General features: G+C 36.9%; 2 protein-coding genes and 1 long non-coding RNA gene across 3 annotated transcripts in view; 1 reads left to right on the plus strand and 2 right to left on the minus strand.

The window, feature by feature from the left end:
• ITGA1 (integrin subunit alpha 1) overlaps positions 1-26,296 on the minus strand; it is a 173,541-nt gene that overhangs the window by 145,940 nt on the left and 1,305 nt on the right. The window lies entirely within an intron of this gene.
• On the minus strand, positions 13,254-15,215 carry PELO (pelota mRNA surveillance and ribosome rescue factor). The gene is made up of 2 exons (XM_007972137.3): positions 14,178-15,215; positions 13,254-13,877 (listed from the first exon to the last, which is right to left on the minus strand). Exons 1-2 carry the CDS (start codon positions 14,901-14,903, stop codon positions 13,446-13,448), a joined length of 1,158 nt encoding a protein of 385 aa, XP_007970328.1. The 5' UTR covers positions 14,904-15,215; the 3' UTR covers positions 13,254-13,445.
• On the plus strand, positions 17,837-23,639 carry LOC140711513 (uncharacterized). Its single transcript, XR_012092779.1, has 2 exons — positions 17,837-22,171; positions 23,530-23,639. It is a non-coding gene; the product is annotated as an uncharacterized lncRNA (long non-coding RNA).

Below are 26,296 nucleotides of genomic sequence, written 5' to 3' on the forward strand. Positions count from 1 at the left end.
GCTAATATCAAATTCGTTGCTGAGATTTTCCCAGGCTGAAAATTTAGAGACTGACAAACTTTTAATATTTAAATAAGCCATTTAAAATCTACCAATAAGACTGATTTTTTTCCTTTTTTATTTATTTTTATTATTTTTTTTAATACTTCTCAGAATATGCAGAGGACTGATTCTTTTCTGTGGAGGAATCAGATATCTGTTCAAATATCGGGGGCTCAAGAGCAAAATGAAGCCAGGATTAAGGCAGTTTATTCAGAAAAAAATCAGATAAAAGGAAAAATAATTTTGTATTACTCAACTAATTTATATGATTAGGTAATTTACAGGATTATGCTTTTTTCTAAGCAGATACGAAGCCTGAAAGGGATGCAGTCTGTTTTCCTAACAAACTGGCATCTCTGATGAGGATCACTAAGTGTTAAGAACTCATTGAGGGCTGGCACAATTCTCATGCCTATAATCCCAGCACTTTGGGAGCCCGAGGAAGGCGGATCACCTGAGGTTAGAAGTTTGAGACCAGCCTGGCCAACATGGCAAAAACCCGTCTCTACTAAAAATACAAAAATTAGCTGGGTGAGGTGTTGCACGCCTGTGGTCCCAGCCACTTGGGAGGCTAAGGCACAAGAATCGCTTGAACTCAGGATGCTGAGGTTGCAGTGAGCCAAGAGTGCGCCACTGCACTCAAGCCTGGGCAACAGAATGAGACTCCATCTCAAAAACAAACAAACAAACAAACCTAAAAACAACTCATTGTGAATTAAAGCCTGAGACTAAAGATTAAGTGAAATCAGTCCTACAGAGCTACATAAAAGAGTGATATGTCAACAGGCTCTGGCGTCCTGCCAGTCCAGACTCAGAAAGACCATTCATTGTCTCTTCCAGCAAGTGGCTGAGCTGAGATTTGAACAATGCTAGTCTGACTACAAGGTACTAATAACAGCACAGTGTATCAGTTCCCCTAATACCAATGCAATATCTGGGTTTGGCAAGATATTTGGTAAACGTTAGTCCCCTTACTTCAACTCCTTTAAAATGGTTAGTGAATATTTTCTTTTGTTTTGGCTAACCAGATCCACACTCTTCCTGGTTGGGGAAGGTACATAGGAGATGGGGATGAGAGGAGAAGATGTAGGCATATAGAATAATCCCTTATCCTGCCTCCTGGTCCATAGAATGTGGGCATGTGACCTTTCAATAGTCAATCTGATGTTCACACTCAGAGATTATTCTCAGAAGCTCTGATTGAGTCTCTCAGAAGCCCCAGTGTACTGGTGATGGTTGTCTGGGGGTGGCTATTCCATGAGCTGCATTGCCTTACATAGGTGATTTCTATAGCAGGGTTCTGACTGTGCCTTCCTCTCTTTGTTCCTATCTGAGTCTCTTTACCTTCTTTGGGAAAATTTCTTCACTTCTTGCATTATAAAACTTGGTTCCTGTTGTTTGCAAGCAACTTATAAATAGTAAGATAACTGTAGTTTATGACTTACATATGGCTGAAACACCCAGGTATAGAAGGCTGAGCCGTTAAGGAAGGAGATTCATAGGAACTAAGATGATTAAATGGAGGGAAAGACAATATCTAACATCTAACCTAATAGCTAATATTAATTTTACTTGTTTGGAAGTTCAATGAGGGTCATGGCTGCTATAGAATCAGCCTCAAGGATGAGTTTCTGTGGTTTCCATAAACAGAGTCAAGACCTCCTAGCATTCTGTGTGCACTCAGTGGTATCCTTGAAGAGGTTACTATTCTTGGCATGAACATTACAATTGAAATGTGCTCTTCTGTACTCCTCTTCATTTGAGTGTATAACTCACAAAAGTGTGTACTTCACCAAATTTAAAGAAATAAAAATATTATAAAGACAAAGAACCATCTGGGTAGCCTGTCTCATGCTGAGGGTAACTCTGGACTGAGTGGGTCCACTTGTTCTGGTTTGAACACAATCTCTGACAGAGAGTTTTGGTAGAGAGAGATTTATGTTGGGAACAGGCATGAGGCAGATCTTCTGCATCATATTTCCATGGCTGATCTGTTGCCTAAGCGGTATATGTGGCAAAAAAAAAAAAAAAAAAAAAAAAAAAAAAAGCAATAAGAAGGAACAAAATGAACTTAAACTCTCAGGAATTTTCAGGTATTTTGCTTATATCATATCATTTATTCCTTGCAACTCTGTGAGGGAAGTTTTATCATATTTTTCCATTTTACAAATTGAAGCTCACGAAGCTAAATTTGGGGATCATAAAGGTAATATGACTTGCCCAAGGTCACAGAGCTCACCTGTGGGAGATCCAAGATTTTCTAGTCCATAGCTAATATCCTTACATACCAGATAAGTGAAAAACATTCAAAGGGTGCCCAGAACCAAGTACCATCTCCTCAGGTGATTCTAGCCAATTGTAATGTCTTCCTGTTCTCAGTGATATTAGCTTTTAATCTGTGTAGCATGTGTGATTTTTGTGTCTTGTCTTACACAACTCTTGCACCCCAAAATGATCATAAGCTTTAAGAAGTGGGTAGGATCTGGGTTCTATTTCTGTAGGCCCCCTCCCATTGTATTTAGCAACACATATGCATGAAAATGGCATCAATAAATATTCACAAATTGATCAGTGTTGGTATTAATTGTGAATTTATGATAGTAATTTTAAAATACATAAATGTATAGACAAATCCCACAGTGAGGCATTAAAGCTAAAGAAATATATTCCCCTCAACTTTTTAAAGTTGCCTTTTCAGAATGTCTATGTCCATCTCTTTTCTTAGTCAGACGGCTGATTGGTATTGTCATCACAGGACACATTAAAGCCAATAGGCCAATCAATGATGACACTCCTGGTTTAACCTGGCTGCAGACAAGTAGCACCTGGGGAGCTTTTATAATGTGCAGATGCCTGGGCTCCTTTCCCAAATATTCTGACTTAGTTGGGGTAGGGCTCAGGCATCTCTATGATTTTAAAACTCCGTAGGTGATTGGTGCTGCCTGGTTTGAGAAACCTCTGGCCAAATGGAAAGAGCATTCCAGTAAAAATGAAGACCTGTTTTTTCTTACTGCCGGTTTCTTTGGGAGAATGAGCCAAGTTGATAGGGGAGGAAAATAACAAGAAGAAAAGTGGCAGGACCCTGAAACTTGGCATGCCATTGGAATGTGGCAAACTATTAAAAATTATTTGTAAACCTCAAGATTTTCACGCACGTATTGACAAAGTGGTTTAAACAATTGTCCTCCCACCCCATGTTCAAGTTTAAAGGCTCCCAACAACTTTAAAAATAGGGGAGTGTTTGGCAAAGCATTCCAAATAAATGACCCTCAGCTCTGGAATTTGCTCCTTCTAGCAGGCTGCTCTCCTTAGTAGTCAGCCAAACCCCAAATCTGGCAGCTTTTAAAATAGGGGGCAAAAAAGATTCTTTTTAAACCTGAGAGTCACTAAAGATTTATTTTACTGGAAAGACATGATCGCAAACATAACAAGCAATTATTGTTACTGCACCAAGTAGAATCAGATATGTGCAAGAGAGATTATGAAATCAAGAGCCACCCTTTTTTGTTCATTCTGCAGATGAAGAAATCAACTCTCAAAAAGATGAAATGATTTTCTAAAGTCATACAACCTAGTGGCAGGGCCTGGTCTCACGAATCACAGTCCAGTTCTCACACAATGACTTCTGAGAATGACATGGATGATTTCTTACTTGTATCATACTTGTTATTCACAAATGCAATGTTCTTGCAAATGTTAATATTATAATCTTTGTAACTGTAGCAAATAATCGTTGAATTATTTTGTAATTTTTAGTGTGCAACATCCTTTCCAAAGTCCTAAATTTCATACAAATGTGAAAGCTGGTTGCACTACTTTCTTGATCCTCACAATTAAAATTTCTAATTCATCCAGAAGAACATATGTGAATCTGTATGAAATACAAATCTAAGTATTTTAAATTTACAACGAATCATTATAAAAAGGCCTTGACCTTCTCCAGATCTCCTACCTACTTGCCCATTTCCTATTATATTTTACTCTGACCTAGGGAAAGTACAGGATCATCAGAGATAAAGGTGAAAATTATTCCCAGACAGACAGGAAAAATTTGAACACTTATTAAGCTCTATTAAGTTTTAGACAAGGAGGTAGGCCCAGAGTGAGAAATTTACTGTGGTGATAACAGGCTCATTCTCTTGAAAATCTACTAGTGCATTTAATGAGGCAGATAGTGAATTTTGCGTCAGTTCTTCGCACTTACCCACATTCCACATGCTATCCCATTTCCTTCCAGTTCAGGCTGAGAACACACTGACACACAAAGGGTCAGAGAACTATTCCCAGATTTCATTCCTCCTCCTAAAATTGATTGTGGTTTTTTTCTCCCTTCTGCAGAAAATGTTCTTTCCTTCTACCACACCCAATCCATGTTCACCATTTAGTAAATGAACAACTTAAAAGATAAGTTATTATTGTTTGTTAAAGGTGTTTTCCTGAGTTTTACAACCAAAGATAAAATGTTGAATAAGAAAATAGAAAAGACCCCAGTGGGTCTTTCTAGCGTCCAGCCCCAGGGCCTTCCTCAGGCCCCAGCTAGCTCCCTGTCACTTCTTTATTCCTGACTTCAGTCCCCAGGGGTTAGTTTCCCTTTCCCTGAGGTGGCTCCCACCAACCAGTCAATCCTGGACATTCTTTCTTCTGGGAATGGCTGTGGAAAGGGACAGAATGTCTCAAACTCCCCTTTCACCATCTCCGTCTTTGCTGTCCTAAAAACGAAAGAAGCTTCCTTTTTTCGTTTAACCAGTCAGAGCTTAGTCATGTCAGAAATGCAGAAGAGACAACAAAAACATGGACACTCTTACACAAAGGTTCCACAATCTTTCAGAGTCCTTTCGGTCACGGTCCCTGGTCGGTATTTGATTCCACGTACACCTTTTCACTTATGAGGGTAGGAGGTAATGGAATCTCCTTCTCCGTGATGTCTCCTCTCAGGTTTGTTGACTCCACAGTAAATATTTAACATTTAGAGAGATCAGATAATACAGAGACCACTATGTAGAAGAAAAATATTACCAAAGTAAAGTTGAGGCCAGGTGCAGGGGCTCACGCCTGTAATCCCACTTGGGGGGGCCAAGATGGGCAGATCACTTGAGGTCAGGAGTTTGAGACCAACCTGGTCAACATGGTGAAACCCTGTCTCTACTAAAAATATGACAATCAGCTGGGTGTGGTGGCATGCATCTGTAATCCCAGCTACTGGGGAGGGTGAGGCATGAGAATTGCTTGAACCCGGGAGGCAGAGGTTGCAGTGAGCCAAAATTGGTCTACTGCACTGCAGCCTGGGGGATAGAGCAAGATTCTTGTCTCAAAAAAAAAAAAAAAAAAAAAAAAAAAAAAAAAAAAAAAAAAAAAAAAAAAAGTAAAGTTGAGAGGTCTTAAAAGAGGAATGCTCTCAGGTCCTTTGCCTGATAACTCTAGAAACTAATGGAAGATCAGTGTGGGCTTCTGGAACTTGCCAGATTAAACTCTGGGAATACCCCCTCGCTAAAGTCAGGCTGAGTTAGGAGCCCTCTGAGCTCCTATGTTCCTGTGCCAGATTGCACTGCTATTACTTCTGCTTTACCATTTGTTGCCCATTGTAGACTGTGTATTTTTGCAAGGAAGGGACTGTGATCTTTCTTTACCTCCGATCACTGGGGGCTATCAGAGTCCCTGTCACATAGTAGGTACTTAGTGTATGATTTTCAGAATAATGAAATGGTTCTCAGAAGAAAGGCAGGAAGAGTTCCTATAGGGAAATATAAATACTCCTCCAAGGAAGGAATAAGACTTCAAAACTGAGTTTGAGTCTCAGCAATGCTGCTCAGAGAAAAACTGCCTTGCCACAAGGTGATAATTTGATAAATAAGGAGGGTTTAAGGCATTTTTGAATCTTGCATTGTTCCTTGTTCCTCTACCCCAAATTACTCAATATGAATAGGTGACAAAAAATAGGTAACACTGGAATCAGATGTATCAAACAGGAATGTGGACCCTGTGAAAAACTCCTCTTGTGTTTGAGCAAGTTACCAATACATCTGTAACATGAAGTAACTAGGTCCGAAGATATATAAAGTTCCTTACAGCTCTAACCGCTTATGATTCTAAGTGATTCAGAGTCATGTACTGAAATGTATTTTAGGCTTCCTCTTCAAACTCATTTAAAGAAAGAAAAGAAAGAAAGAAAGAAAAAGAAAAAAAGAAAGAAAGAAAGAAAGAAAGAAAGAAAGAAAGAAAGAAAGAAAGAAAGAAAGAAGGAAGGAAGGAAGGAAGGAAGGAAGGAAGGAAGGAAGGAAGGAAGGAAGGAAGGAGAAAGGAAAGAAAGAAAGAAAGAAAGAAAGAAAGAAAGAAAGAAAGAAAGAAAGAAAGAAAGAAAGAAAGAAAGAAAGAAAGAAAGAAAGAAAGAAAGAGAAAGAAAGAAAAAAAGAAAGAAAGAAAGAAAGAAAGAAAAAGAAAAAGAAAGAAAGAAAGAAAGAAAAAGAAAAGAAAAGAAAAGAAAAGAAAGGAAGGAAAGGAAGGAAAGGAAGGAAAGGAAGGAAGGAAGGAAGGAAGGAAGGAAGGAAGGAAGGAAGGAAGGAAGGAAGGAAGAAAGAAAGAAAGAAAGAAAGAAAGAAAGAAAGAAAGAAAGAAAGAAAGAAAGAAAGAAAGAAAGAAAGAAAGAAAGAAAGAAAGAATTATACCATAGTCAACAACACACTTGGGGAGGAAAAATAAATTATAAATTATGGTCATCAGATCAAATGAGCTGAAACACAAGATTAAAATGCTTTCTATCCACAGAGCAATTTTTCATAATGGTGTCAAACAAAAAGTTCTAGTCAATGTTTACACTAGGACTTGATGAAAAATTCCAGACATAAAACTTCTGGTACGTAGACTTGAACTCAGAAGGACCTCCTATCTCTGAATGAATTGTGCAACTAAAACCTACTGGGATTTTTTTTTCCTTAACAAAAATTCATCCTTCAACAATTATTTGAGTTTTATTACTGAGACTATTAAGCATAGTAAAACTGGTTATCTGGAAGTCATTCTACGTATGACAGCTAAAGACTTTTTTAAGTACAACTACTTTTGGATGAAAATCATTTTGAAAGACATTACATGTATTTAACTTCTTTAACAGAATACACTGAATGTAATTTGATCTTTTCCTCAATGTGAACACCAGATACTGGTATTGTACTCAGTAACATCCTCAAGCCCCAGCGAAAAACTCTATAATACCCTAAGCTTTTTTCCTTTTGACAGTGTTTCAGGATCCACTCCCACTATCAGCTGTCACTTCTGACTGCTATCAATTCTGTTAACTTGGTCACTTGTGGTCATCTCCTGCTGCTATCTAATTTCTAGATTAAAGGCAGGGAAAACTGTCTTAATTCATCCTTGCATACCCAGGGGTAGCATAGTTCTAGTTACTTAAGGTGCATCATTAACAAAACAAGGTTGTTGAAATAGTGCATGACTTAATTGTAGGTTTAAAATTAAACAAACAAAAAAAGCTTACTGAAACTAGGTGTGAAATAACAATAAATGGATGCTGGGTAATGCTTGAGGGGATTGCTTTAATACACAGATTTGCCACATTTTCTCTGCTTTTTCTAATTTTCCACTATGATCCAGATAGATTACAGGACCATAGAATTGAGTTCCTGATTTCTCATGAGAGATGACAAAATAATAAAAACATAAAAAATGCATAAACTTTGGCTGATTATATAAAATTTAGTGTCATCAAATAATTTATTTTTATTTTTAGATACGTGTTTGCCTACTCCAAACTGAAAGCTGAGAAGAACTGGCATTCTTAGTTTTTTTAGGGTGATAGCTGAGGGAGCACCTCATCATACCCACTAGCTATGTTACTTTGGATAAATTATTTAACTTTCTTTAATTTCAACTTTTTGCATCAGAAAATAGTAAAGACAAAACCATTCTAACAGGGTTCTTGAAAGACTAATGCATTTTAAAGCACTTACCATAATACCTGACACTTAATAAGCACACAGTTACTTTCATTATAATAGGTTGTCCATTCCTGGAGTGGGGACAGTAGTACCAACCCTGGACAAAGCCAGGCAATATGACTGCCAAAACATTTCACTCTTGTATTTGCTACTTGGCAAATACTGCTCTTGCCTCAGTATCGGGTGTTTTGAAAACACATGTGGCACCCAAAAAGAAATAAGCTTTAAATTCCTTAAATCTCTGACATAGAATAAAGGCATTTCCATTGAACTAACATTCTAAAGAATGGGGTTTTAATGTAGGCAATTTTAGGAAATAAAGAAAGGAAATTTAAAAGAAGACTGATATCCAAGTCTTCACAATTTATCATAAATGTTATCATCCTTAACAAACAAAATCTGAAAATTTAAGACCTTCCCATATCAATGCCAATTATTATAGAGTTAAAATATTCATTGTAAAAAGCAAACACTGCAGCCTCAAATTTGTATGCAACTATACTACTACACACAAAGGTGTTTGTCCTTACAGAAACTCATTCATTTCTCAATTTAAATTAAAACATTCATAATATTCCAATCAATCAGTGTTATTTATCTCAACACAATATAAAAACATGTTACCAAAAATAGAGATCTACTGCAAAATAGTTATTTTACAGATTATTCTTAGAAATTTAGAAATAATATTGTAACATGTGGATGAGAATATAGATGGTGATATATATCACACACTTTCTAAAAAGGACTAATTCTTACTATATAAAGAAAAACAATGAATGAGACTTTATCATCTCCACTGAAAAGGTATTTCCATTAACAAATACCTTCTGGCAATGTTTCTGAATGGTATTTTTAACCTAAATAAATATCTCTTTACTGAACTTGGTCAATTTTTTTATTTCTAAGTAAAGTTTACTACTTGATGACCATATTTAGTAACTTGATTGTTCTCCTTGTTAAATCGAAAACTACTATTATAGATTTTATTTTCTAACATTTTCATTAGCTGCATTTTTGAATTCTAAATCTTTTCCTAAAAAGGCATAATTGATTCACAAAAATATTATAATTGCATCCTAGCTCCTTTATATATCATGTTGTTGGCTTTGTAGTAACACTTTTACACTAAATTTCTAAATCAATTCAATTCATGAGAGATACATATAATACATTAGGAAAATCTTGAAGAACACTTTTCTAAAACACTAAATCTCTTAGAGTATATAAACTGAATCACACCACAAAGTTTAAATATGCTGACATCAATTGTAAGAAAATTATTTTACTGAGCATTTTACCAACTTTACTGGAATTAATAGTTCTTTTTTAAGTTGCTCGTCAGCTCTTCCCTTTAGTTGCACTCACTGCTGGAGAATTCATTTACTTAATGTGATATGCCAGCAAAATTGTGCTCTGGTCAAAATCAATTTTTGAAACAAATTAGTTTCAAATCATTAAGAAAGATGTAAATCAAACTGCAAAATTGATGGCACAGTTCATACTCTTGTGGTTCTTCAGGGAATAAAAAGGGAAGTGAAGCAAATGTCTGGTGAGACAAATCAGAGATACCACGTTCAGATGGGGAGCACAAGGCTACGGGGTCCACTAGCAGTAACTGGTTGGCCTGAATGAGATACAGCTTGCTAATTCCTGCACTATGGGAATCCTGAAAAATCTTTTTAGTAAATTTAACCACCATCATATAAAACATTTTTCTTTTTTAATTACCATTTTTAAAGTTACATTTTGTGTCATCATCTCTCCCACCACTCAAGAAATCTGAGATTTACCTTTGGATTCTACTTTTTTCCATAACTCTAAACAACAATCTGCAGTCATGTCCTTTTGATCCCATCTCTTAATATTGCCTATTGACTTCTGTTCATTCCTATTGCAAGGAACATTATCGCTGCCCTTGATAAGGCCATTGTCATTTTTCTCTCATATCTTCCTAATATGCATTTGTTTAACCAGTCTTCCTGCCTCCAGTCTTGCCTCCTCCAATCCATCCATGATGCTGCCGAAGAGTGATATTTGTGAAATGTAGTTTAGCATGCTGCTTAAATTTTGTAATTGTTTCTCCTAATGGTCAGACCCAAACTCCTCCTTGTGGCACTGAGGTTCTTAGGTGATTAGCACACTTCCCCTCCCCATATTCCCACTTAATTTCTCCATATTTCTTCTTCCCATTTTAGGTAAACTTAGTGGTCCTTGCTCTATAAAGTTCCTCCTAAAAGTGACCCCTTTCAGCACTGTGTCCTTTTAGACACTTTGTACAAGTTACTTATACTTTTAACAGTGATTTGCTTACATGTTTGTCTTCCCCACATCTAGTCCAGTGACTGTTTCAAAAAAGGCACTAAAAAATGGATAAAATTAAATATATTACTCTTAATGAGTAGTGTAATATATAGACACCCCATATCTAAGCTCTTGCTCTAAGAAAAAGGGTTCATCTCTCCTCAAGCCCTTAGAATCACTTTAGAAACTCTTCAACTTCTAATTCAACATATTCTGACACTAAACACAAATGGCAGTCTTAACTCGCTTGGAAAACCATATGACTTAAATGTACTATAACCCTTTCCCAAATAAGAGCTGCTATTATGGGGGATTAATGTACAGACCATTTCATATGTATACTTGGTTATTTAGGAACACAGATAATTTCAGTTCCAGAATATATGAATTCCAGAACTAGTAACTTCTGTTAAAGATAAATGGCAGTTAAAAGAATTAGGGAAACTGAAAAAGGAAACTAAAGTTAGAGACAGAAACTAAGTAAAGACAAAGAAAAATGAGCTTTACAAAGCTACCCTAGTGGCATCTGGGAAGAGAAAGATCCAATCTGTTTCTAAGAGGGTAATCAAAGTGAAATCCAAGATCAACAATCTTGTCATTTTAACAAGGCATTTAACATATAAATGGGGGACCAGGAGTAGCTAAGTGTCATTTGATATGTATCATATCTATCACAAAATGAAATAATGTGCAAGCTTCTCATTTACTGAGTTTAGTGGGCATAGCAAATCTTTGTTTGTAAGCACATGATAGGAAATAGAAATTTACAGTACATTAGAGAAGGTACATTGGAGTTATAGAGTTTTTATCACATATCCAATACTTAATGAGTAGTAGTTGGAATTAGACTACTGTATATGCTTTCCAGAGACCATTATGTCTTCTAGAAAAGTCAAAAATAATTATTTGAATTTTTAATTTGCTATCATTTTGTCATTTTCACCTATGATCTAGTAAGAATTGTATTCTTGATAACAGAAATGTAATTTCTTAAAAATCAGTTAAATTTTATTTTATTAATTAATTCATAGACACAAAAACAGAAATTTTTAGAGGTTTTATAGTTGAGTATGGCCAGTTAACTCTTTTGAAAGACCTTAATACTCCAATCTTTTTCCTGACTGGGGACCCCTGCCAGATATTTACCAGCATAGGAAAAATAACCTATTGCCTTTATCAGATTTTATTATGCACAGGAATCATCCAGAGATGTTGGTACAGGTAGCGTCTGTCTCAGTAGGTCTACAAAAGATCCCTGAATTCTAGTTTCTAACAAGCTCTCAGGGATGCTGCTGTCTATGGACCATACTTTTGAATAGCAAGGCCTGCATCAGTGGCTCTCAGCCTTGATGCCTATTGGAATCATCTGGGTGGCTTTAAAAAAAAACATTTCTAGGAATAAAACATTACTTAATTAGTCTGGGCTGCAACCTGGACACTGAGGGTTTTAAGAGCTCTCAAGCTGAGGTGAACAGGTAGCTAAATTTGAGAACCTATGGCCTAACATGTATTGGTTATATTTATTAGGCCTCATTTCAGTACTGCATAGGTTATGAGAGTAAAAATGTCCAAAAATCTCCAAATCCTTACTGAAAATATAATTATCAATCAGGTTCGAACTTTAAGAATCTCAGTGGTTTCATTTCTACATTCTTATTAAATTATTTAGTAACATATTTAAACAGTATTTTAAAGAAAAATACTCATGGAATTATAATGAAATGACAATCTCAATTATTTTTAAATTAGGAGGTAGATTTATAAAAATATAAATATGTGAGTTTTAAAGTATAGGGAAGTGTCAGTTCCCTATAAGAAATAAAAAGGTTCAGACTAGTTAAGAAGCTTACAAAAAATCCCCAAGTCTTTCACACCAGGAAGAAGGCCCACAGACACAGGAAAGAGAGGCAAAAGTTTACTTAGATCCAGCAGTTAAAAACTGAATCATCACTATTAGATCATTACTAATTATTTTGCTAAATTGAGGTTTGAAAAGATCAAGAAGCAATTCCATTACTGAAGCTCCTTCCTTAACTTTTAGAAATGTGCACCAAAAATACTTAATAAAAATAATATTTTAAACTCGGAGGTATTTGCACAATAACATAATTATAGTAAATTGTACTGGAGTTTAAGTCAATGATAGTAAAGAGTACTGTAGTTTAAGTAAATTGCCACGTACTAGTCATGTGACTTAAACTTTGGACAACTAAAACAGTCCAATAAAAAATGTGCAAACCCAAATTAATGCCACATACAAATATAAAACAGAATAAAGTATAACTTTGACAAGCAAAAAATAAATAAATAACATGGCATGTTTTGGTGCAAAGAGCTAAAGTCCTGACTGGGAATGACTTCCAGCTTTGCCACTAATTAGCCACATAACAAGCAAATCACATACTTCAATCTCATTTTAAAAATAAAGATGCCTCAAGATTATTTTGACAATCCCTAGCAGATCAAAGCTCTAAAAATCTAAAAATAACTGATTAAGTTACCCTCTAAATCAAATATGACTAATGCTAACAACAACAAAACAAAACCAAGAATTTCCTTTTAACATGATTGGTTCAACAAGCCTTTGAAGAAAAATATTTAAAACTTGTCTTCAAGTCTACTAATTGTACGGCAATCATTTAAAATAGTAAAACCATTTAAATCTAAAAAATATATAGTGTGTGGAGGTGGGGAGAAAAGGGATCATTAAATGCAATGCAAGAACACCATGCAGAATTCAAATAAAGAAATAATGCAAACTGAGGATAAGTTAGCAAAAGCTTTTTCTAAGGAAAACTGTTTCAAAGCATGCAGTGTGAAATTTTACAATTTACCCCAAACAACATACTATATAGGCATCGTTATTAAATACACACATTTTCTGTTTCCAAGTACTACAGATAACTCATAATTCCTATAAAAATTACCCAATTTAATAAAGATGGTAGTACGTGGAGATTATTTCCTTTTAGTTTATTGTTTAAATACATGTCCTGGCAATCACAAAATATCTAGTGTAGCCAAATACATAAGAAATCCCTGTATGAATAAAAAAGTGCCATTCTTGCAGCTTTCTGTCACAAGGAAGCTGAGAAATGTACTGTAACAGTTTAGGAGACACAAGATTGTCTCAGTTTTAAGTTTCAATCATTAATCCTCTTCAGAACTGGAATCATCCTCTTGGTCAGAGAGTTCGGGAACAGGGAAGCGGAGAATGGCAGCTACCCCAGTCAACTGGCTGAGCTGTTCCCCAGAAACGTGAAGACTAGAGAATATCCTAACGGTGCCTGCATTCTCTTTCACACTGTCCACCAGCCTCACATACCGGCTCCGTGTGGCTACATCCTGATGCCTGAAGAGCTCATCGCTGATGAGCAATGTGTCAATTGCCATGGCTTCATTGGCCTTCTCCACCTGCTTGAGTCCATAGAAAGCTCGATCCGGTTCATGTTGTAACATTTTATAGAAGTCATCCAAGGCTTTGACTTCCCCAGCAGCTTTAGTGTCTGAAAGGCGGCTAGCTACAGTAGGGTCACAAAGGGCCTCTTTCAGGGAGTACTTGTGTCCGGAGGAGGCATGTACCTAGAATCACAATTATAAAAGTTAGGCAAAAGAACCTCTCAGAACACCCATTGATCAGCCCACAAAGGCTTAAAGCCAAAAGCGCTAATAAGGCTTCATATGTTTCTGCAAAGTTGACTCCACAAATTTGCTAGATATTTAACATTCTCTCTTTTTTTTTTTTTTTATTTCATTATCTCATGAAAATCCCAGGTAAGTAAAGCCTTTCTCCTCTTATTTTTCCCAGTTCTAAAACTTTAGGAGTAGTTTATACCAATCCCTCTGCCCATTCTTAACTATCCCTGGGTAAGATTGTTTTACCTGAAGAAATTTGGACCGGTTTTCCAGGAGCAGTTTGTTGTCGGTCTTCACTGCTTGTTGAAACATGTAGTCGCAGAACTGCTCCCTCACAAATCCTGGGCTGGCCACCAGGATGCACTTTACAACATCAAAGTGTATGTGGCGCTGGATAGCCTGGACCACCTGTTCATAGAACCGCTCCAAGGCCCGGTCATGCTGAGAGCAATTGCCTTTCCTTTTCCTGGGGATGTTCACCTCCACCTTGGCCCGAGTGAGGGTCATGCTGGGAGTGACTAAGCAGATATGGGCGAGGCCTTCCTGCATGACCACAGCCGCCACATCAGCGCTCCAGGCTGGGTCACAGGCCTGCTCGATGCGCTCCAGAACCACACTATCCCACTGTTTCTTGGCTAGGGTGAACTGGCGGTTGGGCTCCAGCTCGATAGTGTGGTAAGCCCCCATCTTGACATACTCATTCTCTTGGATGTTGGTCCCCTTAACCCGCAGCTGGCAGGCTTGAGAGTCGAAGTCGATGGCCTCCACGCAGAGAGTGAGGGTAGTGCGGACCCGATTGCTGCCCACGCTGCCCGTGGAGGACTCGGTCTGTACCTTGCGGATGGTGGAGGCGCGCAGGCTGTCCCCCACTTGCACGAGGTTGTAAGTGTGCCACATGTCCTCAGGCTCCTCGGGGACCAGGGTCACCTGGCCTGCATTATCCTTCTCGATGTTCTTCCTCACGAGCTTCATGACCAAGGAAGGGGCTTACTGACAGAACCCCAGGAACTAAGGAGGTCCTCACCTCCGCCCCGGAGACGGGATGGGAACGCAGGCCGGGAAGGGGGCGGGGCCCGGTTTCTATGGGCACTTGCCTGGTGGGAAGGAAATACTCTTGCTTCGACTCTTGCAGCCTAGGGGAGCACTTCCTCTAACCTTTCCTTGCTCAGTCTGCGGGCTCGCTGCGCCTAACAGGCACGGGAAACACAGCAGCGAAAATCGTCCACTCCGCGGTTCCCGCTGGCAGCCCGAGGCAGCGGGCTGGCGTAATGAAGGCGCATGCGCACCCGCGTCCCGCGACCCGACGCACGTCCACGTCCCCAAAGCGGAGGCGGGGCCGCAGTCCGCGCACGCGCAGGCGCACTAAGCTGTGAGGCGCTCGGGACGAATGAACTCCCTAAAGGAGGTACAGAGTGGCGGCGAGTCCTTTAGTTTAATGCCAAACTTGAACTTCCTAAGTTTTCTCTTCCATCCTTGTCTGTGAAGAATCCGGGGAGTGTGTGAGTGCAAATATTAGTTTTACCTGGCTGCGGTTGCCACTCTGAAACGCTTCCTTCTGGGTAAATTGAATTTCAAAACTTAGCAGTAAAAGTAGCTCTCAGAAGTGCAGATTTGGCCCCAAAGGCCCAAACTATTGTCGTTTTTGCACTTGCCTTATCCGCACTCGGACGCTACAAGCCTGTTGGAGCTGGTATTTAGACGCAGTTTCTGAGAACTACTGATCACGTTCTGTCTGGGCTCCCAGCAACATGTCCAGCTGTTTTCTCTGCCTAGTTACCGTGTCTGCACGATCTCATTAACCCAGATGTTAAAGCGCTGGTCCCAAGAGAGAAGAAACTATGTGAGGAATTTACCCCTGGGTGGACCTCTCAGTTGCTTGACCTGATGTCCTGAGAAACCTAGGCTCCAAAGTTGGCAGCCTCAGCTTTCCGCAGTCCAGTAGCCTGTGAAATGGGGGTTGGGTCGCAATAGCTTAGGGCCAGATCTTCACTGCCACAGCTAAGCTAAAAGTCAAGGCTATGGGAAGTGGGGGAAAACAATTAACTATGACTGACCCTGATTGAATAGCTACATAATTTAAATACAATCCTTAAGTTACTTAGCATTCTTTATTAGGAAGTGGAAATGGAGAAGTGGGATTGCCTCTTTAAAAGACCGATGAATAGAAAAAACAAACAAAAAAATCCAAAAGTTTCTTGAGAGCTTAGATGGAGTGGAGCGCAGAAGAGTTCTGCACACATAGCTTCTCACTGTCTTTTCTGTTTTCCTCTGTGTGGATTGGAAAGGGGAACTAACCAGCCTGAACAGATGAAACAGGGATGAAAGGAAGGAATCTGAGTTTGGCATAGGCTTGTGAAAGGAAAATAAATCTCGGATCCCCAAACTCATTAAGCCAAAGGGAAAAGTTAAGCTGGGAACCGGGTCACGCAAAACTGCCTTGCCTCTTGGTTTTTAAATGAGATGGCTACCAGATGAAAAGCTACACACGTCGCTCATATTTTGCCCACAAGGAAATTCTCAGTGAGCTCCAAAATCTTTACCCTGAAATGTTTATATTAAAATTTACCGTGGGAATGTAAATGGATAGCTTCTGTTTTCAGCCTCTGCCCACCTGACACAAATGCATATCTGATTGTTCTCCTGCCCCATTTATCTATGTTACCTTATGTAAAAATGCAGATTCAGACTCACTATGCCAGATGGGGGCATGAAGATTATTTTTCCCTTGCCAACTTCTCACATGAAAACTGTATTTCTCAGTATCCCACCCTTTCCCCTTTAAATTTGGAGCCCTCAAAATCATCTTCCCAGAAAGGCATAGCCGGCGCGTGTCCTTAATTTTGGCAAATAAACGTCCTAAAATGATTGAGACTTGTCTCAACATGTTTCTCAACTGACAGGCTTCACAATTTAAATTTAAGTGTCAATTATCTTCCTAAGAGATTATCAGGGGACGGAAAGGTCCCCTCCAAGGGGAAAGTCCAAGTAAGAACCACTACTTATTAATATTTGTGGCCTCTTTTCTCTTTGTTTTTCGTTCTCTATGTCTCCCCTTACTTCCTCCTTCCTTCCCACCTTCCAATCATACTGAGTACCCTCAAGAAGTTCCTAATTCACATTGCCTTCTTCGAATTCCAAGAGAACCCAGCAACTTTTCACTAAGCAAAGAACTGATCACACTGAAGTGTGTAGGTGATTTGCCTATCCGAAGGACACTGTATTTTTTTAAGAAAGTATCTTGTTAACTTAAAATTCCTACCTAATTGGTAGGGCGGAAGTGTGCTTGGGTATGTATGTGTGAGAGTGAGAGAGAGAGAGAAGAAATAATTTTGAACTGGGGCTTTGAAGTGCTCCTCGATCATCTTTGTAAGTACAATTCGTCTTTCCCATAGTCTGCCAAAGATTAAAAGCCACAGAATCACAGTGGTAAGCACACAGTAGGATCTTAACAAAAGGTTTTTATTGAAGAGCTATCAAGTTTTTTCCTATGCTCTAATTCTCCCTTGTAAGGTAAATATTTGTTATCCTAATTTTACAGAAGAAAATCAACCATGGGGAAGTTAAGAAATGTTTTCAAGATCACATGACTAGCATTGAAATTCAGGCCTGCTTAACTCTATACCCTCTCTTTCCACTACCACCATCCTATATTATGAATGTTTGTAATCATCTTTGTCACTGCAAATTATGTGCTGTTATCCACTGTCACTTCCCCTCAACTGTCACCTTTACCAGTTAAACAAAAACTCACAGCTTGGGAACCAACCTAGAGGATTTGAAAGGCACTAGTCCCTTTCCTGCTCTTTTATCACTTCTTAAAATTATTATACTTTTGTCTTCTACATAGTTTTTTTTTTTTTTTTTTTTTTGCCTTCTGTCCAGCCTAGGTCATCATTACACTCTTAGAGAAAGATCTAATATTCTACTTTAGAGAAAAAAAAAAAATATATATATATATATATATCTCTACATTAGAAACCTGTGAAAAACCCTTATTGACTCTTAAATCCATGGTTAAAAAAGTTTTATTTTAAGTTATGAGACAAACCACTTCAGGCCATTTTAAAAAATATCAACGCACTTCCATAATTGAGCATACTATAAAATCTTTCATAGAATTACTGTTTTATGTGAAACATCTGCAATAGTTGGGAACTTTTTTTTCCTTTTTTTTTTTTTTTTTTTTTTTGTAATTTAAACCTGTAGTTGACTATTAGACGTTTTCACCCAGATTTTGTGTTATGGATTAGTATTTCTAGACTAATCATTATATTTTTATTTTGATTCATTTTGGATTCTCATTCCCTATGAATTAATGTCTACAATCCCAATCTACAATCCCAAATTGCACTGGCCTTACAAATTTACTTCCTGCTTTTCCCCTCAGGGCATCCTATATTCCACCTTGAAAGTAACCTTTGTTTCCTACATATGCTAGGAACTTTCTCATTTGCTACCTTAACACATACTAACTTCTCTATTTAAAATGTCACTTCTTTTCACCCCTGCTTCCATTAATGCTGCCTATCTTTAAAGTCCAGCTTAAATGTTGTCTCAAACGTGAAACTGTGTAATCTTGAAACCATGTTAATTTAAACACATATCTTTTTTGTTGAACTCTGGAAGGATTCATCTTTATACTCTTTTGTCTTCTGAAAGTTCCTTTGCGCATAGTATGCACTCATGTATTAATGATAAGCTAGGTGAGTCAAATGTAAAGTATGGCAGCTATTTTAACATTATTGCAGACATTTCCAGACATTTCTTAAGGCACTTATATTCTTATTGACTGTATTTCACTTAATAATGGTAGTTTAGAAACTGCTGTAGTTATATATTTATTTTCATTTTTTTCCAAATAAGCAAAATATTGAGAAAAATACCAGTGCTTTTAGCTCTGTTGCTTTAAATACTAATTTTATACTTATTTATTGGCTGTTTAAAATAGAAATCTTTATATCAGTAACTTTATATCAGTATAAATCTTTATATCAGTAACTTTAATTATACCTATTTTTCCTACAATTTATATTAATCTCTTCAGAAGAGGAAAAAAAGTAATGTTACCTCTAAAAGTTTTTAATGTGTTGCTCTTGAGACACTTCCGGTGTCTCAAAAAGAGAACTAGGCTAGAAGTCAAGCATCCTGGATTGTAGTTCTTACTCTTCAATTGTTTTTACTGTAACTTTTGGCAGTACTCAGTCTCTTTGGAACCCAATTTATTTTACTGAAGAATTGAGGGAATTGAATTCAATAGTTAAACTTGTAACTAAAAATTATGCTGCAGTAATATTTTTTAAATGTTTAAACAGCACCTATAATCTCATCCTAACAAATTTGTTTTCAATTTTGCATGCTATCTTTCAAATCTGATTTTTCTAAGACCCATTTCGGTGGTGGAAGACTGATTCGAAGTTTCATACTTGTGGACCAAGAATTGGCAGACCTCAAATATGGTCTTTCCTGGATGGATTCTGCCAACTTGAAATAAGTCCCAGACTGCAATAAAGCTAATTATTTTCATTCTAAATTATAAATAAGATTATTTGTCCTGCTCTCTCATTTGACCATCCTTATGAGGTTCTAGGGATATTATGATACTTGATATTAATAAATTATAGAGCTCTAAAAATGCCTGACTTGAAACTAGAAAACTGGATCAGACAAAACAAGGGACAAGAGCTCATTTTAACATGATCATGATTATTCAGCCTTGGAAAAATAACTGGTTTGGTAGAGTTGACTGATGGATAATCTTTGGGATACATTAGTTTATGTTATCACCCCCCTTTCAGGGAAACCGTAGGTCAGCTCTACTGAATGAAATGGTTCATGGACCTCATTGGTGAGTTGAATTACTATCTTTCCTATTATAATAATATGAAAAAAATGTTTTATATGATATGAAAGGGAATTATGGGCTCCTGAAAGATGGAAATTTTGTTTTAATACCCTCTGCTTAGCGTGTGACCCTTAAACAGGGCTGTATAAATTGTCTTGTTTTCATCTTGTATTTTATCTTGGAAGGCTTACTTCCCTGCAACACAAACCTAATCCTTTTGTTACTCCATATAAAGCACCTTGGGAATCTCTCCCACTATTGCTTCTTTCCATGTCTACTACCTCTTCCACCAGTAAAGGCAGAGACTTACTACGTTTTATCTGTCTTTGTGCTCCTGGAACACAGCATAGCAAGTGGCACATACTCATATTTTTAGTATGCAAAAATTAATGGTTATTAATTTGTCTTTAATTCACAGTTTTTAACTTGCCTATAACTGACATTCTAAAATTAGGAAATCACATTCTGTTTTATAATGTTACTAAAAATTTTAAAAGAAGGTTACTCTTAAGGTAAGTTTATATATAAGCCTATTTCAATATTTGAGATAGCCATGCTTAGGTAAGAAAATGGTAATTTAAAATACATCTTCCCCAGGAAAAGTTCTTAAAATGTTTTAAAATAATACATAATGGCAATTAGTTTTATTATACATGGTTTGGAAAGTGAACTTTACAAAATAAGAAGCCAGAGCTCCAATTATGAATATCTAGTGATAAACACAATTGTTTATTTAGAGAGAATGTACAAACCTCAGATTGTGCAATGTGACCTCCACCAACAAAGCTAAGTGGATGACTGGGAGGATTAGTTAGCTAATATAGACAAAAAGGTAAAAAGTAAAAGAGAAAGTGTTTTTTGGTTTTTTTTTGTTTGTTTTAAGGAACTTGTTCTCACTTACTATGTAAATTTCTCATGATGGAAAATGCTTACTTGCAGTTGTCACAAAATAATACAAAACCTCCTACCAAATAAAGAAAATCCTATCAACAGAAGTGTGTGTGTGTGTGTGTATATTTCTATTTGCATGTATTCTTACACAGCATAAGATCATTACACCAAACATATTATAAGTAAAATGTATAACACAGGTATTTTTAAGGACTGGCCAGTAGCCATGTACTTCTAGACTTCAGTATTTGGTAAAATAAAAGTCAAATTAATAAAATAATTTTGAAAGTACATTTAATTTGTAATAAGGATATATGATTTATAACAAAATATATAAACCATCTTAACTATTGATGTTTTAAAGTGATTTAGGTGCTATATTTAAATGTAAGAATTTGCATTTATTTTAGGAGATCTCATATAATTCATACAAAAAGAGTATGTGTATATCCACTCCTTTGCATATTTGAATTACAATGATTTTTCAGTTCAGATCTCTTACTTGTCTTATTAATAGGGATCTCCTATTTGGATAAAACTGAATTTTTTTAACACGTAAAGTGAATTATTAACAAAAACCAGCATGTGCATTTTAATTTCCTTTTAATATTTAGTTGACTTTTTTATCTTCCTTTTAAATCATAGGAAAGTTTTGATGAAAATTAGTCTCCTTCCTATATACACAGCCCTGGAGCCTACCACCAACGTGACAAAAGGTTAAGAGTTTGCCAAAGCTAGAGTCATTAATCCTGTGCAAGTGGAACATTATTTGATCACTTTATTGTCACCTTTCTCCTGAAGCTCTCTTCCAAAGATACAGCATTTGGAGGAAGCTCTGTTTTGGGGATCTGGTGACGCTGTTGGTGCCAGAGGAGCAATTATCCCCTAAATCAGATACAAACTTGGCACTTGAAGAGAACTTAGAGGAACAATGTTATATCTTTGTATCTAGATGGGGTTTCACATATTAGCCTCTTCGAAATCTTATGACACAATTTTTAAGTGTCCAAAGAAGTAGAAAATTACCATGTAGCTACACTGTGTATTATTGATCATAATTTTCAGATGCACTTTTTTCCCAATTTCAACATCTCTGAAACTAGGAAGTATCTAACAATCTAGCAATTATAATTGGATTGGGAGTGGCTTGTCTTTCTTAGTGGTACATAAAATATGGTGCATCTTTCAATTGGTGGTGTCTTCCATTCCATTATTTATAAATTTGGGTATACAGAAATATTTCAGGTGAAAGTATAATAAAATCAGATGGAGGTATATAATAAAGGGACAATCTGATCCCTTAAGTATTTTATGAGTTTGTCAATAGTCAATTCTTTTGTGATTCATTCAATTAAAAAGTGTCTATGATTTCTAGGTGCTGTGGTTAAAGATCCTACCCTCACAGAGCATACAGCAAGCTGGAAAGGCAGACAATTAGATAGTTAATTATAATACCATGGCACGTTATATAATGGAAGCAAAGGTGCTGGGATACACATGTCCTAAGGTAGGGTTCAATCTACTTCAGGGTCTCTTGGAAATGATGTCTATTCAGGGATTGAGATCAGTAGCAGTGGGAGTAACTACTTATGCAAAGTCCCCAAGGAGACTTTAGAGTAGCTGGAAGAATGAAGGAGCTGAAAGAAGCTCAATAATCTTGAAGATAGAAATATATGCAGTCATTTGCATCTCTTGATACTCTACTGTACTTGCTTTGAGGGCAAGTACAATTCTCCAGTCACAGACTGCTCTGAATAGGCAATCTATTCTGACTTTAGCACTGTGGCAACAGTTTCAAAATATCTTTCATCTCAGTTTCTTAACATGAATTTGAGTACACTATTTTGTATTTCATTCAACAGAAGAGTAGTGTAGGTAAAGAATAGCATTTTAGCCCCCAACTTTTCTAAATATATTTTAAACATGAGCTACTTTATTCTACTAAAATATGTTAAGAGATGGGGAAATTCAGCAAGTTCTAAATCTAGTGGGAAGTTTATTGGGTTGGAAGTGGAGGACCACATTAGAGGAGCATCCATCTACTAGAGTCAGAACATCAGTGATAAGCTGTAGCCCAAGAGCTCGTGCTTCAAAATAGCTGGATAAGTGTTATGACAGGAGGGAAGAGAAATAGGTAAATTAGTGTAGCATATATATGTGTCTCATGGTTACTCTCGTTGCCTGTTTACTAAACAAACAAAAATCCCATGAATTCATTGCTGCCTTTACAAACATCACAATGAGTAAGACAATTTTCACCATCTTCAGCAATTCCTGACAGTACATTGTCTGCCACTGGGAGTCATTCTTTGTTTTGAATAGGTGGCTGACTTCCTCCCCATATTCAGCCATCTCCCGTCTCCTCACTGGATTTCATTTTGAATAGGAACTCTTGCCTGTGAAAAAAGTCACAAAAGAAGACCCTTGTTTCTAGGCCAACCAAAATGTTTCTAGGGAAGACAGACATATAACTTAATTAGAGGTAATTCTATATTTATATTCTTAACGAGAGATAGTAGTCTTATTTGAGTTACACTTAATGCTGTACACCTAAAAATCATGGAAATAAAAGATTGATGTATCATTAATTAGGTCTTTATCTAAGTCTTTTAGACAATTATGTTTGGATTTCACATTTAGAGGAGTGAGCAAGAGAGAATTAACTTATCTTTAGGCAGCCTATATAGCATATTATTTTAGAGCATTTAATTTGAGGTCAGAGATAGGAATTGAGTAGATTTGTCATTAGTTCTTCAACTTTGGAAAGGTGAAATTAACTTCTTAGTACTGTATTTTGATTTCTTCGTCTCTAAAATATGGATAATAGTTATAACGTTTTACTTTTTTTCTTTTCCTTTTTTCAAGGCTAATCAACTGAAGCAGAAGGAGTGAAAAAAGAACAAAGAAATCTGTGACTGGTTGTGATCAATTAGTAAACTTATTTGTTTAGATTAAAATGAAATAATACATGCAAAGCCGTTGCACAGTGCCTTGCACATAACACATTTCGGGGTTAAGTTGTGCTAGTTATTCTGTTATTGATTGTCTTGCCCTTTGTCCTCTGGAAGGTTGGATCTTGCCATTTGGGTATGGCCAATGGGAAGGCTGAGCAAGACATCAGAGGGTGGGAGGAAAGGAGGTATATTTATTTTCCTTACTCCTTCTCTGCTAGGCTTCAATTTTGTCACTAGCTGCATTCCTTTTTATGACCACAACTCCAGTCTAATGGCCACCCTCCCATAGCTAGAGTTCATAACAGACTAACACTGCCACCTTCTCAGGCCTAGGAATGGTCATGGTTTTTCTTCTCACTGTTGCTTCAGGTTCTTTTTTCCCACCATTGCTTGCGCTAGATGTTCCACCCTCTTTTCTTGTTCCTTTAAGGCCTCTCTAAACTGTCACTTTATGAAACTGTCTTCAGTTAAATTCTTTATATGTGGCATTAGTTTATGCTGAGACTTTGATGTACATAAAACAACAATACTTTGTTTGGACATCAGGCAGGACATCTTTTTGATGAATCATTTTAGTAAATGTTGTAAGGAGCTAATATGAGACATTCTAAATCAAATGGGAAGTTTATTGAGATGCTGGCGGTTTGTTGTTCTGATGTAAATCCAGCTTTGAAGGCTGTAGAGTTTGTTTAGATGGCAGATGGTTGTAGGAAGGAAAGGTGGAGTTCTTTTCTTGATGCATAAAACAAGATCATATCTTCAGTGGCAAAGTGAACATGAGGATTATGGAGAAAGTAAATAAAGGTGATTGGCTATAATGGACAGTTTACGCTTAAGGGTTGTGGTAGGCAGAATAATGGTCTCCCAAAGATATCCATGACCTAATGCCTGGAACTTGTGAATATGTTATCTTAGATGGTAAAAGGGACTTGGAAGATGTAATTAAAGATCTTGAGATGATAAGATTATTCTGTTAGGTGCATTGTAATTACAAAGGATCCTTAGGAAGGTAGTAGGGTCAAAGTCAGAGAAGGAGATATGATGATAAAGCAGAATCACAGGGGAAGAGCTGAAGATTCTACCTTGCTGGGTTGAAGATAGAGAAAGGGGCCACAGGCCAAGAATGCAGGTGGTGGCCAGAGGCTGATGAAAACAGAGAAACTAACTTTCCCCTAGAACCTCCAGAAGAAATGCAGCCCTAGTGACATCTTGATTCTAACCCAGTGAGATTTCTGACCTACAGAATTGTACAATAGTAAATTTATGTTGTTTTAAGGTGGTGATCTGTGGCAAGTTGTTACAACAGCAATAAAAAACTGACATAGGAGATAGAGAAAGCGTGTTGGATTAGGGCAGTCAGTTGAGAATTTTGGATATTATCTTAAAGCCAACAAAGAACCACCAAAGATTTTTTACTAAAAACAGATATAATGAAAATGATGTATTAGGAGGGTAGACTGGAAGTTGGGTTCAGACTGAAGACAGAAAGATAAGCTCTACAGTGGTGTGCATGGATAAGTACGGTGATTAGTACCCAGGTTACAAATGGACTCTGTTAATTGATAAGAAGTTTGCAAATCTGAAAGAGATTGCTAAAGAAGAGCCTACAGAATATAATGACTGATGGGGAATCAGCAAAGGAAAGCAGTCCAATTTCAGATGCCTCATGTGTTGTGAAATGTGCATAAAACACACAAGGGTTCTAAATATTTTCTTTTAAGTCTCTTCCTGGATTCACCAATGCATATTTCACCAACATATATATGAAATTGTAACTTGTTAAACTTCTCTGTTACATCAAGTTTCACTCTTGTCTTTTTAGAGGATATGCAAACCTCATTTCGTCATTTCTACTCTAGAGACTGCTTATTTGGTAGAATGAAATAGGTACAACTCAAATAGTAAACTACTGTATTCAGATTTTGCACAAAAACAACAAAATACAATCTAAAAACAATTCAGTTGGAGAAGACTCATAAGTCAAGTATGTGTAAAGAGTAGTGGCAGTAGCTGGTAAGTTAAACTACTCACTGGCTATAATGCTGTTCAGCAGTTACCACTCTTTGGATTATTGGACATTTCCTGAGTAGTGGAAAATGTTTGGATGAAAAGCCAGTAGCTCATTATTAACTCTCTTTACATCACCTCCCTTCTGAAAAAAGCTTTGCTTGCTGATAATCAACTTCTAAATGATCTTCATAAAAGTTAACAATGCTTGGACATCTAAGGCAGGTCTAAACTGGCTTGCTCTACCTTGTTTTTAATGGTAAAAATGCTAAATTAAGTAGTACTAATAAGCATGCCAGCAGTAAAAACATGGAACAATTGAATATCAATGATATGTTAAAGCCAGCTGTTAATTATCCCATTAAAAAGGTGATTTTCTTTCACACAGAGATTCTATCGATACACTTTCCCCCCACCTCCTTCCATTTTTCACCATTTCAACTTCCCACCATCCCAATCAGTAACTGGTAAAAAAGATCTGACCATGAGTTAATTATTGGGAAAATCTTAGAAAATACTATATTTCAACCTTTTCCTAAATTAGATACAACTTTGCATTTCCACTATGTTTTTAAGTCCCCTCCTTCAAAATACACATTTATGTACAAATAACAATAGTATATTTTGCATCTTAAAAGTAGACTGCACTGTGATATTGACAGAGAAAATGT

This window comes from Chlorocebus sabaeus, chromosome 4 (assembly GCF_047675955.1).
Source record: "Chlorocebus sabaeus isolate Y175 chromosome 4, mChlSab1.0.hap1, whole genome shotgun sequence".
NCBI classification, from domain to species: Eukaryota; Metazoa; Chordata; class Mammalia; order Primates; family Cercopithecidae; genus Chlorocebus; species Chlorocebus sabaeus.